This window comes from Microtus oregoni, unplaced genomic scaffold (assembly GCF_018167655.1).
Source record: "Microtus oregoni isolate MIOR12 unplaced genomic scaffold, Mior012 000004F_ref0000308, whole genome shotgun sequence".
Taxonomy (NCBI): domain Eukaryota; kingdom Metazoa; phylum Chordata; class Mammalia; order Rodentia; family Cricetidae; genus Microtus; species Microtus oregoni.
This window is the reverse complement of record NW_024543063.1, coordinates 6500133-6514282: the sequence shown is the minus strand read 5'-3', so window position 1 is coordinate 6514282 and position 14150 is coordinate 6500133. Positions and strand designations below refer to the sequence as shown.

Genomic DNA, 14150 nt, shown 5'->3' with positions numbered 1-14150 from the left:
TGCCTGACGTGCCTCCACTTTGCAGGACTGCTAAGTTTTCAGCCACCATGCATTTACCGCTTGCATTAAGACATCAGAGAGCAGAGTGGCTTCGCTATCTATGCACAAGGACCCACTTCTCAGGCTCCCCAGACTCTGAGAACAAGACGTTCAGAATAGGAGCGTGGAATACTTCAGGCACCGCGAGTATTCCTGCCCAGTCACAGTTGGCCATTCACACGCTGGAGCCGCAGCTACGCTTTGTTAGACGGTTCCTCACAAGCAGCCCTCTGATCTCCCCTCTACAAGGTCTCAATGGACTGATTTTTCCCTTCGAAGTGCTGCTTTCTCATGACACTTCTGCACAGGGCACTGTTCAATCCCTTCAGGAATTTCATGGGCATTTGTAAATGCAGGAAGCTGTTTGGGACCCTCAGAGGGCACTTGTTGCCCCCACTCTGTCACAGCCAGAAGGAGCTTTTTATCCTGAGACTGTGAAAAGCAGGCCAGGGCCCTTTCACATGGAGGGGAAGGGGAGGGCCGTACGGTGGGGGGAGCAGAGGGGGTTTAATCTTAGTGATTAAAATGCTAACACATTATTTGAGAAGGCAAACCTTTGGTTTTCATGAGAAGGATTCGAAGATGAAGAGATTTCTATTTAAGTTACTGAAGAGCTGGAGGATGACAGCCAAGGCCTCCAACTAGAAGACCCTTGCGGCTTCTCCCTGCTTCTTGGATTTCATGGAAACCGGCTGTGCCCAAAAGGTAGTGGTAAAGACTCAGGATGTTACAGGTTGAAAGACCTGGCTTTCCATGGGAATGCTGAATTACCCCCAAATTCATTTTTGCTTTTTGTCAAAAAAGAAGCACATATACAGTGCTTGCAATAGTGTTAAAAGACAGCAACGATGAAACCCTTTCGCCATCTGGCTCTGGGTCACAGACTGATGCATTCATTTCCGCGTTCATTCACTCGCGATGGAAGTAAATTCTGTGTTAATTATAAATCTGCCGATTTGATGAGTCTCAGACCAGGCCTTGCTTCCAGAGCAACTAAGTGACAGATCTTACCCTCCAGGGCTTGGGCCCCACTGCAGGAAGCCACACGCCCATTGCTTGGCATCTGGGCTGAGTGCAAAGGGGCAAGGTGGGGACAGGTGGGGACAGAGACTGCCGCTCTGTGGAGGCCCCAGGAAGGCTTTTCCTGGCACAAGGCCCAAAGGGACAAGCATTGTGCACAAGGGGAGTAGGCGGCACATAGCTGCTGGGCATGCTAGAGAAAGAGAGGTGTGTGTGTGGGGGTGTGTGAAGGCGTGGCCTTGTGAGCTCCTTCAGCTGGCAAAGGCATCACTCTCTCTGGTCTGCATAGTGCTCTCCCTGTATGTTCAGAGTTCAGAGCCTGGGCTGACAAGGGAGGCTTTCCTTCCCCAATATCTCTTCCTCTGCCCTCATTTGCTCTGCATAGCTGTTTGAAAAGCGACGGGGTGGGGGAGTCAGGCAAATTCTGAGGGTAAATATGTGCACGTGGCCCTACACACCCTGGAAGTCCGACCTGCTCAGGATTTCTCGGATGATGGTGCCGCCATAGTGAGGGAGAGAAGAGAAGGCAGGAATGTGGTTGGCGGTGAGCAGAGATCAGGGAGGGCCTATGATGGTTGGGAGGGTCTGGAGGGCTCCCAGGAGAGGGCGAGGGAGAAAATGAATGTGGAATTCCTCGGCTTCTCTGTGTGGAAGCCACCCTGACGGCTGGTGGGAGACAATGCACACACAGCACGCATGGGGGTAAAAGGACAAGAGACAAGACGGTGCAGTGCAGTGTCTTGTCCATTATCATCCTTGTACACACACACACACACACACACACACACACACACACACACACACCAGTGAAACCCTAGTCAGGCCTAGACTTGCAGAGTGGATTGCTGAAGGCCCTGACTACTCAAGGCCCATTTCCACTTTCATTCTCATTTGCACAACTGCCCAGCTTGGACCCTCCCCATCTGATGCCCTGCAGACATGTTGGTGGGTGACGTCATTTTTGGATCTCTAGATCAGTGTCATATCCAGCACAGTGGAGACAATCAGAGTTTGCAGAGTGAGTATGGGAGTGGAGGGATGTTTTTGATGGTAACTGTTCTGCTCCATTGTAAGTCAATGTTAGCATGAATTCTCAGACTTTAAGATGGCAGGCTCCCCAACGGTCCCACCTGACAAGGGCAAGGACTGTGTTCATTGTGTGGTTCCTATGAAGATTGAATGACATAAGCCTAGTGGTTTGTAAGATGGCACCTGCTGGGATATAGTTAGCATAGTGGACCTGTAACTATAGTGGAATTGCTGTTAAGGATATGATCCAATTTGCTGGGATAAACACCTTGAATCAATATTGAATACATACATATCTATCTGTCTATCATCTGTCCACCTGTCTGTCTATCATCTGTCAACATGTCTATCATCTGTCCATCTGTCTGTGCCTATCTATCTATCTATCTATCTATCTATCTATCTATCTATCTATCTATCTCATCTATCAATCCATTCATCTATCTGACCCAGTGTTGTCCAGATCAGATTCAGATTAGGAAGGAGGTCCATGATTAGCTGATGTTTGAAAACTTTCTCCTTTACATCCTTATTTAATTTCCCAGGAATTTCCACAACAGTGCTAAGGACCAGGGCCACGCTGGCCAATCATCTGCTGCTGAGATTTATCCCAAGAGTGCAATAGAGCTAAGAAACTGCATATCAGTCCTGGCAAATTACGACAGACATCTGAAAGGTCAGAGCCCATGCGCTCACACACTCGGCCAGGTTCTGGCTATGCTAATGGAGTTGAGCCCCCGACAAAACAATAGTCAGAACTAGACGGGTCTTGGTCTGAGGGGATTAAGATGTGTACATATGGAATTCATTTCTTCGATGTAATGCCTTTCTTCATGCCACTAAGCCAGAGAGTGGTCAGCTGAGGAGTGCACAACGGGAGAAAGTTCCAGAATGCTCCCACCGTGTGTGTGTGTGTGTGTGTGTGTGTGTGTGTTTCTCCTCAGCTTTTTTTTTTAATTTATTTATTTATTAAGGATTTCTGTCTCGTCCCCACAACCGCTTCCCATTTCCCTCCCCCTCCCCCGATCAAGTCCCCCCCACCTCATCTGCTCGAAGAGCAATCAGGGTTCCCTGACCTGTGGGAAGCCCAAGGACTGCCCACCTCTATCCAGGTCTCGTAAGGTGAGCATTCAAACTGCCTAGGCTCCCACAAAGCCAGTACGTGCAGTAGGATCAAAAACCCACTGCAATTGTTCTTGAATTCTCAGTATTCCTCATTGTCCGCTATGTTCAGCTAGTCCGGATTTATCCCATGCTTTTTCAGACCTAGGCCAGCTGGCCTTGGTGAGATCCCAATAGAACATCCCCATTGTCTTAGTGTGTGGGTGCACCCCTCGTGGTCCTGAGTTCCTTGCTCGTGCTCCGTCTCCTTCTGCTCCTGATTTGGACCTTGAGATTTCTGTCCGGTGCTCCCGTGTGGGTCTCTGTCTCTGTCTCCTTTCATCGCCTGATGAAGGTTAATATTCCTGAGGATGCCTATGTGTTTGTCTTTGGATTCACCTTATTTAGCTTCTCTAGGAACATGAATTATAGGCTCAATGTCCTTTATTTATGGCTAGAAACCAAATATGAGTGAGTACATCCCATGTTCCTCTTTTTGGGTCTGGCTTACCTCACTCAGGATAGTGTTTTCTATTTCCATCCATTTGTATGCAAAATTCAAGAAGTCCTTGTTTTTTACTGCTGAGTAATACTCTAATATGTATATATTCCATACTTTCTTCATCCATTCTTCCGTTGAAGGGCATCTAGGTTGTTTCCAGGTTCTGGCTATTACAAACAATGCTGCCATGAACATAGTTGAGCATATACTTTTGTTGTATGATAGGGCCTCTCTTGGGTATATTCCCAAGAGTGGTATTGCTGGATCCAGGGGTAGGTTGATCCCGAATTTCCTGAGAAACCGAAACACTGCTTTCCAGAGTGGTTGCACAAGTTTGCATTCCCACCAGCAATGGGTGAGTGTACCCCTTTCTCCACAACCTCTCCAGCAAAGGCTATCATTGGTGTTTTTTATTTTAGCCATTCTGACAGGTGTAAGGTGGTATCTTAAAGTTGTCTTGATTTGCATTTCCCTGATCGCTAAGGAAGTTGAGCATGACCTTAAGTGTCTTTTGGCCATTTGAAGTTCTTCTGTTGAGAATTCTCTGTTCAGATCAGTGCCCCATTTTATAATTGGGTTGATTAGCCTTTTACGGTCTAGTTTCTTGAGTTCTTTATATATTTTGGAGATCAAACCTTTGTCAGTTGCAGGGTTGGTGAAGATCTTCTCCCAGTCAGTGGGTTGTCTTTTTGTCTTAGTGACAGTGTCCTTTGCTTTACAGAAGCTTCTCAGCCTCAGGAAGTCCCATTTATTCAATGATGCCCTTAGTGTCTGTGCTGCTGGGGTTATACATAGGAAGTGGTCTCCTGTGCCCATGTGCTGTAGAGTACTTCCCACTTTCTCTTCTATCAGGTTCAGTGTGTTCGGACTGATATTGAGGTCTTTAATCCATTTGGATTTGAGTTTTGTGCATGGTGATAGATATGGATCTATTTTCATTCTTCTACAGATTGACATCCAGTTTTGCCAGCACCATTTGTTGAAGATGCTCTCTTTTTTCCATTGTATACTTTTAGCTCCTTTATCGAAGATCAGGTGTTCATAGGTTTGTGGGTTAATGTCAGGGTCTTCTATTCGATTCCATTGGTCGACTTCTCTGTTTTTATGCCAATACCAAGCTGTTTTCAATACTGTAGCTCTGTAATAGAGTTTGAAGTCAGGGATGGTAATGCCTCCAGACAAACCTTTATTGTATAAGATTGTTTTGGCTATCCTGGGTTTTTTGTTTTTCCATATAAAGTTGATTATTGTCTTCTCCTCTCCTCAGCTTTTTTAGATTCATTTCTGTTGCTGTGAAAAACACCCTGACCAGAAAAACCATGTAGGGCAGGAAGGTTGATCTGGCTACAGCCCATCACTGCAGGGACATTGAGGCAAGGGCTCAGAAAAACCATGTAGGGCAGGAAGGTTGATCTGGCTACAGCCCATCACTGCAGGGACATTGAGGCAAGGGCTCAGAAAAACCATGTAGGGCAGGAAGGTTGATCTGGCTACAGCCCATCACTGCAGGGACATTGAGGCAAGGGCTCAGAAAAACCATGTAGGGCAGGAAGGTTGATCTGGCTACAGCCCATCACTGCAGGGACATTGAGGCAAGGGCTCAGCTGGCTAGTTGTATCACACCCACCGGCAAGAACAGGGAGAAAGAATCTCCCATGATGCCTTCTTGCTGTCACCCAGCTAGCCTTCTTTATTCTGATACAGTCCAAGTCAAGGAATGATGCCTCCCACAGTGGGCTGGGTCTTCCCATATCAATGAACAGTCAAGACAATCTCCCATGGACACTCTCACAGGCTGACCTCATCTAGATAATTCTTTGAGACTCTTTCCTGGGTGATTTTTGGGCTGTGTCAAATGAAAAATAATTCTGTTGATTAGATTATTATTATTGCTAATTATTTACCAATTTAACATAAGATAGAGGGAACCTTAGTTTAAAGAGTACTTCCATTGCTGGGTAGTCATGGTGCACGCCTTTAATCCCAGAATTCATGAGGCAGAGGCAGGCAGATCTCTGTGAGTTCGAGGCCAGCCTGGTCTATAAGAGTGAGTCCCAGAACAGCCAGGGCTACCCAGAAAAACCCTGTCTGGAAAAACCAAACAAACCCCCAAACCAATCAACCAAACAAATTGCCTCCATTATATTGGTCTAAAGCCAAGTCTATGGAGGCACTGTCTTGACTAAAGATTAATGTGGAAGGGGCCCAGGCTACTGTGGGCTGTGCCACCCCTAGATAGGCGGTGCTTATGAAAGCAAGTGAACCAGCCATCAGGAGCAAGCCAGTAAGCAGCGTTCCCCCATGGTCTTTGCTCCAGTTCCTGCTTCCAGGATCTTGACTTGAGTCCTGTCCTAACTTCCCTTCATGACAGACTGAGCTGAAACATACCCTTTCTGTCCCAGGTTGCTTTTCTTAAACTAAGACGACAGTAGCCACCATGACTCTATGCTTTTCGGAAGCATGAGGAGCAGGAGAGGGACTGGTTTTGGCTGGATTCGCATAACATAGCCTCCTGTGATTGAGCACCTGGGATCTACCCGCCCACTGGAGCGTGGGCACACTCAGCAGACAGGCATTCTCCTGGACTGACCTTTGTATAAGCTATTTCCTTCCTCCATCAGTTGAAGGAAAAGGCTTGGTGACATCTTCCATTCCTCGTCTTCTTCCTGTTCACAACAGAGTAATATTATTGTGAATTACAAGAGCAATTTATCTGTTAAGACCAGATAGCGAAAGGCACACAAGCTGGAGTTGATGGGACTGAAGATCCTGCCCCTCCCGCCAGGGCATGATCTGAGCAGGGAGTGTCACAATCAGCACTGGAGGCCTGGATGGCCAGGCTACTGAGACATTTGTCACCCACACACTGTTTCTGCATGGTGGCTTTCCCTCAGGCCTGGTTTGGGTCCCACCTTATTTGGACTTGCTCATTGCTGTCTGAAGGCTGAGCTCTCAGCTTGGGTCCTGTCTGCATCCCCTGTTGTAACCATAGCCAGAGTTTGAGCTTCTCTGCACTCTGAGATTTACTGCACTCCTTGCCATTTCTGGGATTCTGTGTGTACCAGTGCTGTTCCTTCTCCTTGTCACTTGTCCTTTGAGTCTGGGAATCAGCCACAGCCTCTTCTTCACTGAGAATAAACTGGGCTTCTTCCCCGGTGAAATCGGGGTCTGGAGAACTCTGAAGCCCAAGCCCAAAGATGCTGCTGCCCTTGGCTGCTTCTGTCAGTGCTATACACCAGGACAGGAGACTGCCGTCTTCCAGCTGCACAGTCATAGCCCAGCTTTGAGCCCCTCTGGCCCTCTGGCCCTGAATGTGAGAACCAGCCGTGCACGCTCTCATCTGGGGTTTCTATCACATTGGTAGTTTCTGGTGACAAATGCCATGCATGGTTCTTGTTAGTGTCACAAAGGGCCAAGGGAAGCATGCTGGCCGCTGTGCCCATGAATGTCTCTAAAGCTTCCTGCATGTTCTGCATGCTCTTAGCACCTTCATGATGAGGGGACTGTAGGTTCTTAGGAGAATCTCTTCACTGGGGCGCTGTGAGTCCCGGGACACTGGAAAACTGACAGCCCTTCCTTTTCCGGGTTCCAGTGTTGGACTCTGTAGTGGCACCAGTCACTGTGCCCACATGCCCTGGAGACTGCATGACTTTTGTGCCTCTGATCCCCACTACTTCCCCCTCCGACTGTCTATAGACAAATGGGCACCTAACCATATCTGTTCTGACACTTCTGATTCCAGGGACCGTACCCTCTCCTTGTCTCAGCTTTCTGAGAGGACTCTTGCTTGTACACTGTCCAACTTGGGGCCTCCCTCTCTGTCCTGCCAGAAGGGACTGATCAACTTATCAACTTAAGACTTCCTTCTACTGAAGCCCTGCAGAGCCCTGAAGATCCCCATCAGTTCTGCAACCATAGGATGAAGTACCAACCTGTAGTAGACTGCATGCAGCCCTTCCAGCCCTGGTCCCCAGGCCACTTCCTTGCTCCTGACACTGAGGCTGCCATAGGATGCTGTCTTATGTGTACAGTGGCATGTTCTTTCTTTCCACTGACTCCTTTATCCTGCCCCCTCCTTTCTCCTGCTCTCTCTTTCTGGCTGCAAATGCTTTCTGATAATTTTGGACTCAGGTTCCTCCCCTCCAGAAATCCATAACAGTAAGCTTTACACCCCAGTACTGGCTGGATTTAGCCCGCACTCTCATGAGCTTTCTGTCCTTGTCAGTATCCTCCACGTCCCAGCAGACCGAATATCAAAAATAGCGGGATGCCCCTTAGTCCTGGAGCTGGCATTTCTGCCTATCACTAACACTTATTGGGTGGAAAAGAATATAAAACATAAATGCCTAGCCCACAGATGAATAAATACTACGCTGCCCTTTACCCATGGGAAGGAACGAGGTACCAACGTTGGCTACAAGAATGTATCAAGCGAGGGGCGCTAGACACAAGAACCACATTTCAGAGGGTCTCACACATAAGAAACTCTAGTTAGATCCCAGGCAGTCTCTGACCCTAGACGAGCCCTGTGCTCTGCTTGGCTAAGCTGGGACCCCCTCCTCCCACAGGCTTTTGCTAAGCTACAGGTGCCATGAGGTTCCTGCTCACCAGGAAAGACACCTGAAGCAAGCAGTTCAGGCTGTCACGCAGATGCTCAGGATGCTCCTAGGGGTTACAGAAGTAGTCTAGGACCTCAGCTTGTCAGGCACGTAAGGAAGCCGCCTGTCTTGCAGTGCCAGAATAGAATTTGGTTCCAGAAGTACCAGGGCTTAAAGCAGGAGAAGCCGCTAATCTGACTACTGGGTCAGATTACTTTAGTCTCATATTAAAGTAAAACTCATTGGCTGAGAAGCCCGCTGATGGCACCGTTATCCCAGGGTTGGCCATTTCCCTACCCTTGGTATGGAGATACCCAGGCATAAGCGAAAATTCTGCAAGGGAAGTGTCAAACACAATAAAGCCAACAGCAGCGACAGCTGGTGCTCATGGGTAGAAGTCCAATCTGTGTCCAATTAGAGGACGGCACTCTTATCCATGTGCCCAGCGTCTTTCCCTCCGGTCCCTCCCTCACGTGCGCATTACTTTCCTATAATCACCCCGTCACCCTCTTTTGTTCTCTCTTTCCCCCCTTCTGGCCCCTTAATCCAATCCCCACTATACACCTTGAAATCTAATTTCTGCACATCAGAGAAAACGTACAACACTCATGTTTTACGTCTGGCTTATTCTGCATTCCATGACGACTTGTCCCATCTGTGTTCCTGCCAAGGGCACACAATTGTTGTTTGTGGTTAAATAAAATTCCTCTGTATATATGGAGCACGTTCTCTTTATCTAATCACCTTGTGTATATGGACACCTTGGCTTGTTCTTATCTCGGCTGCTGGGAAGGGTGCCTCAGTGAGCATGGACGTGCCGGGATCCCTGTAGTAAGACGACTCAGAACCTTTCAGATGCATGCCTCAGGCTGTTGTAGCCAGATTATTCTCTTTAAATTAGCTTTTGAGGATCCCACACTAATAGCTACAGTGAAGGCACTAATTTATACCCTACTGGCAGTGTGAGAAAGGTTCCTTTTCCTCCAACAACCTCGCCAGCATTTATTGTCCGTATTCTTTTTCCTTGTTTGCTTGTCTTTTTGAGACAGGGTCTTGCTTTGCAGCTCTGGGTCCTGGAGCTCTCTATGTAGCACAGAGATCTGCCTGCCTCTGCCTCAAGGCTTGTACCATGATGCCCGGCTATTTGTTTTCCTTAGGAAAGACATTTTACATTTGGTGTCCAATTCTCTTAGCACTATTTGAAGAGACTGTCTTTACTCCATTGTGTTTTTAGTTCCTTTGTAAAATGTTAGGTAATGACAGCTGCATGTGTGTATGTCAGGTCCTCTTCCCTGTCCCATGGTTCTACATGCCAGGGATTCTCCTGTCTCTAACTCTCATCCCTGCCTCTCACTGCTGGGCTTGCCTCTTTTTTTTCTTTTCTTAATATGGGTTCTGGAGCCTTTCATTTTTATCTCAGCTTCTATGTCATGGATGCTTGCTTTTGTTCTCCAGCTTAGGATCCAAAGCCTTGCTTGCATGCTGTGGTCATGCTTAGGTTTTGGTTTTGTTTGTTTGTTTATTTCTTTACTGCTGTTGGAGAAGAATGAGTCCCGAGTCTTGTCTTCCAACCCAGAAAGTCTCTCTTTAGCTTGATCTAGTCCATTGATGGTACTATCCAACATTTTTTTTTTTTTTAAAAATTGAGGTTTCATTTCTAAAATTTGAGTTTGGCGCTCTCTCCCTCTTTCTGTACAACACTTGTGTTCCCTCTGGATCTCTTCTTCAGGCTGCAGGCTTTCTGTACAACACTTGTGTTCCCTCTGGATCTCTTCTTCAGGCTGCAGGCTTTCTGTACAACACTTGTGTCCCCTCTGGATCTCTTCTTCAGGCGGCAGGCTTTCTGTACAACACTTGTGTTCCCTCTGGATCTCTTCTTCAGGCTGCAGGCTTTCTGTACAACACTTGTGTTCCCTCTGGATCTCTTCTTCAGGCGGCAGGCTTTCTGTACAACACTTGTGTTCCCTCTGGATCTCTTCTTCAGGCGGCAGGCTTTCTGTACAACACTTGTGTTCCCTCTGGATCTCTTCTTCAGGCTGCAGGCTTTCTGTACAACACTTGTGTTCCCTCTGGATCTCTTCTTCAGGCTGCAGGCTTTCTGTACAACACTTGTGTTCCCTCTGGATCTCTTCTTCAGGCGGCAGGCTTTCTGTACAACACTTGTGTTCCCTCTGGATCTCTTCTTCAGGCTGCAGGCTTTCTGTACAACACTTGTGTTCCCTCTGGATCTCTTCTTCAGGCTGCAGGCTTTCTGTACAACACTTGTGTTCCCTCTGGATCTCTTCTTCAGGCTGCAGGCTTTCTGTACAACACTTGTGTTCCCTCTGGATCTCTTCTTCAGGCGGCAGGCTTTCTGTACAACACTTGTGTTCCCTCTGGATCTCTTCTTCAGGCGGCAGGCTTTCTGTACAACACTTGTGTTCCCTCTGGATCTCTTCTTCAGGCGGCAGGCTTTCTGTACAACACTTGTGTTCCCTCTGGATCTCTTCTTCAGGCTGCAGGCTTTCTGTACAACACTTGTGTTCCCTCTGGATCTCTTCTTCAGGCTGCAGGCTTTCTGTACAACACTTGTGTTCCCTCTGGATCTCTTCTTCAGGCTGCAGGCTTTCTGTACAACACTTGTGTTCCCTCTGGATCTCTTCTTCAGGCGGCAGGCTTTCTGTACAACACTTGTGTTCCCTCTGGATCTCTTCTTCAGGCGGCAGGCTTTCTGTACAACACTTGTGTTCCCTCTGGATCTCTTCTTCAGGCTGCAGGCTTTCTGTACAACACTTGTGTTCCCTCTGGATCTCTTCTTCAGGCTGCAGGCTTTCTGTACAACACTTGTGTTCCCTCTGGATCTCTTCTTCAGGCTGCAGGCTTTCTGTACAACACTTGTGTTCCCTCTGGATCTCTTCTTCAGGCGGCAGGCTTTCTGTACAACACTTGTGTTCCCTCTGGATCTCTTCTTCAGGCGGCAGGCTTTCTGTACAACACTTGTGTTCCCTCTGGATCTCTTCTTCAGGCTGCAGGCTTTCTGTACAACACTTGTGTTCCCTCTGGATCTCTTCTTCAGGCGGCAGGCTTTCTGTACAACACTTGTGTTCCCTCTGGATCTCTTCTTCAGGCGGCAGGCTTTCTGTACAACACTTGTGTTCCCTCTGGATCTCTTCTTCAGGCTGCAGGCTTTCTGTACAACACTTGTGTTCCCTCTGGATCTCTTCTTCAGGCGGCAGGCTTTCTGTACAACACTTGTGTTCCCTCTGGATCTCTTCTTCAGGCGGCAGGCTTTCTGTACAACACTTGTGTTCCCTCTGGATCTCTTCTTCAGGCTGCAGGCTTTCTGTACAACACTTGTGTTCCCTCTGGATCTCTTCTTCAGGCGGCAGGCTTTCTGTACAACACTTGTGTTCCCTCTGGATCTCTTCTTCAGGCTGCAGGCTTTCTCACCCACTTCCTCGCTTCATTCATCTGTTCACATCTTCTCTGAAGTACTGAAGGCTCTTAGTCAGCATTTCCGCATTCTTGACATTTCAGCCATTTCAGTCTGTTTTGATTATTTTTTTTAAGTAAGATTATTTAATTGTTACTCAAAAGATTCATGTTTTGGCTGGACTCAGACTTAGCAGTAGAAACTCCCAGTGAGGATATCCTATGTCCCTTGGCAAACTGTTCCTAGTGATTTTCTGCTTCCTTCATTCTCTTGGTCAAAAATTTAGCACATTCTGCAGCCTCCTCTAGTTTTCCTGAGTGCACCGATTCTTCAGAGCTGTAGGATTCTTTTGTGCTGTAAGACAGGTGGAGTAACAAGATGTTGAATCTTGAGTGCTTTGGTGCTGTGCTTCGTAGCTTCTTTAAGGGCTTTGTGACAGGATATTGATGGACATCACCTTTTTTTTTTGGTAGAGATTAAAAAGCTTTCAGGTTCTGTTAGTTCTTTTAGATTGTAATGGATGAGGCACTGTAGTGTCTGTCCAGGAATAGCCTCCTCCTCTCTCTCTATTGGAATTTAATTTATTTTTTTTACAACAACCAACCTGGGAATGCTTAGACTGGCATCTGCGAACAGACTTGTACTTCCTCTCTCCGTTTTTCCTTGGTCTATAACAGAAATGCCCCTTGCTCAACATCAGGCACACTCTGCCATGGGTCAAGCTGCTTTGCGTCATGGGCAAACCTTGTTTTTCATTCCCACCACTGATCTAGACAACACAACCCTTTCACTCGACAGCCACAACATCAACAGCCATTTCTGCAGCCATGCGCTTCTCACAGAACATACGAAGCTTTCGTTCATCATCCACTTCAATGCTTCAACAAGTTTTTGAGAGCCAGTGGCAGGGAAGGAGAGATTCAGCTTCATCTTGACCTTGGGTTGTCTTCCAAGGAGTCTAACCTTTTGGAGTGGTTCTGCCATCTTGTTTTCCCCAGGTTCTTTGTTGCTGTGCTGCAGTGAGTGCATCTGCTGGGATGCAGTGCTCTTCTGCGCTGCAGTTAGGGTATCTGCTGGGATGCAGTGCCCTTCTGCGCTGCAGTGAGTGCATCTGCTGGGATGCAGTGCCCTTCTGCGCTGCAGTGAGTGCATCTGCTGGGATGCAGTGCTCTTCTGCGCTGCAGTTAGTGCATCTGCTGGGACGCACAGTGCTCTTCTGGTTTTATTTGAGGAGCCCCTACTTGAGGATTCAGTCCCTGAACTTCTCAGAAAGGAAGAAAGAAAACCCTGCAACAGCAACTACACCAAACCCAAGCACATATGGGAATCAACTCAAATCAATTACAGCGATGGTTAAGACCACCAATGGCCACAGAAGAATGGGTGTCAGAAAAGATGAGAGAAGACAGAAGAAGAGAATGAGGAGGAGGAGGAGAAAGAGTAGAAGGAACAGCAGGGGGAGGATAAACAGGAGAAGGAAGAAGAAAGGGGAGAAGGGTAGGAACAAAAAGTGAGGGAGGAGGAAGTGGAGAGCAGGAGAATGAGCAGCATCAGGAGGAGAAAGAGGAAGGAGGAGGAAGAAGAGTAGGAAGGAGGGGGATCAGGAGCAGGATTGGAAACAGTAGGATGGTGTTGGGGGGAGAGCAGCAGCAGGAGGAGGAAGAGGAGGGAGAGAGGATCCCAGGGAAGGTGCACAGTGGTGGCGCAGAGCCATAATAGAAGACGGAGATCAAGTGGGAACTCTGAGCTGCAGAAAGTTCCTCCAAGTTAGTGTGAAAACCCTGGACACACACACACGCACACACACATGTATGTGCGTGTGTAGGAGAGGGCAGGGAGGAAAGCGAGAGATCCAACAGACACACACAGAGAGAAAGCATCAAGCCTAGAGGAAGAGCCTGGGAAGGTCCCAGAGCTGAACTCTGCACAGACCTTGGACTTGGCGTAAGGACAGGGCGGCAGAGGCGGGGTTTGGCCCTTGGGACACTGCTTTGGCTGGAATAGGCATGGGGCGCTGCAGGGCAGGGGAGGGGGGCGCTTTCCCTTTTATGGGAATCTCTTTATGGACTGTCAGTGTGCTTGCTTCACTGCTTCGAGCTGAGGCACCCTGCAGGCAAGGACGCCATCTCACACAGGTCTCCTGCTCTGTCTGAAACCAGGACACAGCTTCCTAGGCAACAGGTGCTTGAGGCACGGGCATCAAAGCAAAACTAGAGGACTGTTTTGATTTCGGCAATACAGATCAGGTTCTCAAGGGCAAAAACCGTTGTGAGACTGGTTTGGCAAACATCTAATCCTGGTGGTTTTAAAGAGAGAGAGCACTAGACATTCCCATGACATAATAGGGCCCGGCCTTCCATGCAGTAATGACATAATTGACAGTTATATGAGCTTCTCATTGGAGGGTAAAACATAGTGGGAGCTTCTGTTGCCCCTCGAAATGCATTTC

At 47.9% G+C, this 14150-nt stretch overlaps 1 protein-coding gene across 1 annotated transcript in view; it reads right to left on the bottom strand.

The window, feature by feature from the left end:
• Window positions 1-14150, bottom strand: part of Iqca1 (IQ motif containing with AAA domain 1) — a 125027-nt gene that overhangs the window by 50281 nt on the left and 60596 nt on the right. Inside the window, exon 9 of the mRNA XM_041650471.1 lies at window positions 6282-6357. Within this exon, the coding sequence (XP_041506405.1) occupies window positions 6282-6357 (76 nt within the window). The remainder of the gene's footprint in view (window positions 1-6281; window positions 6358-14150) is intronic.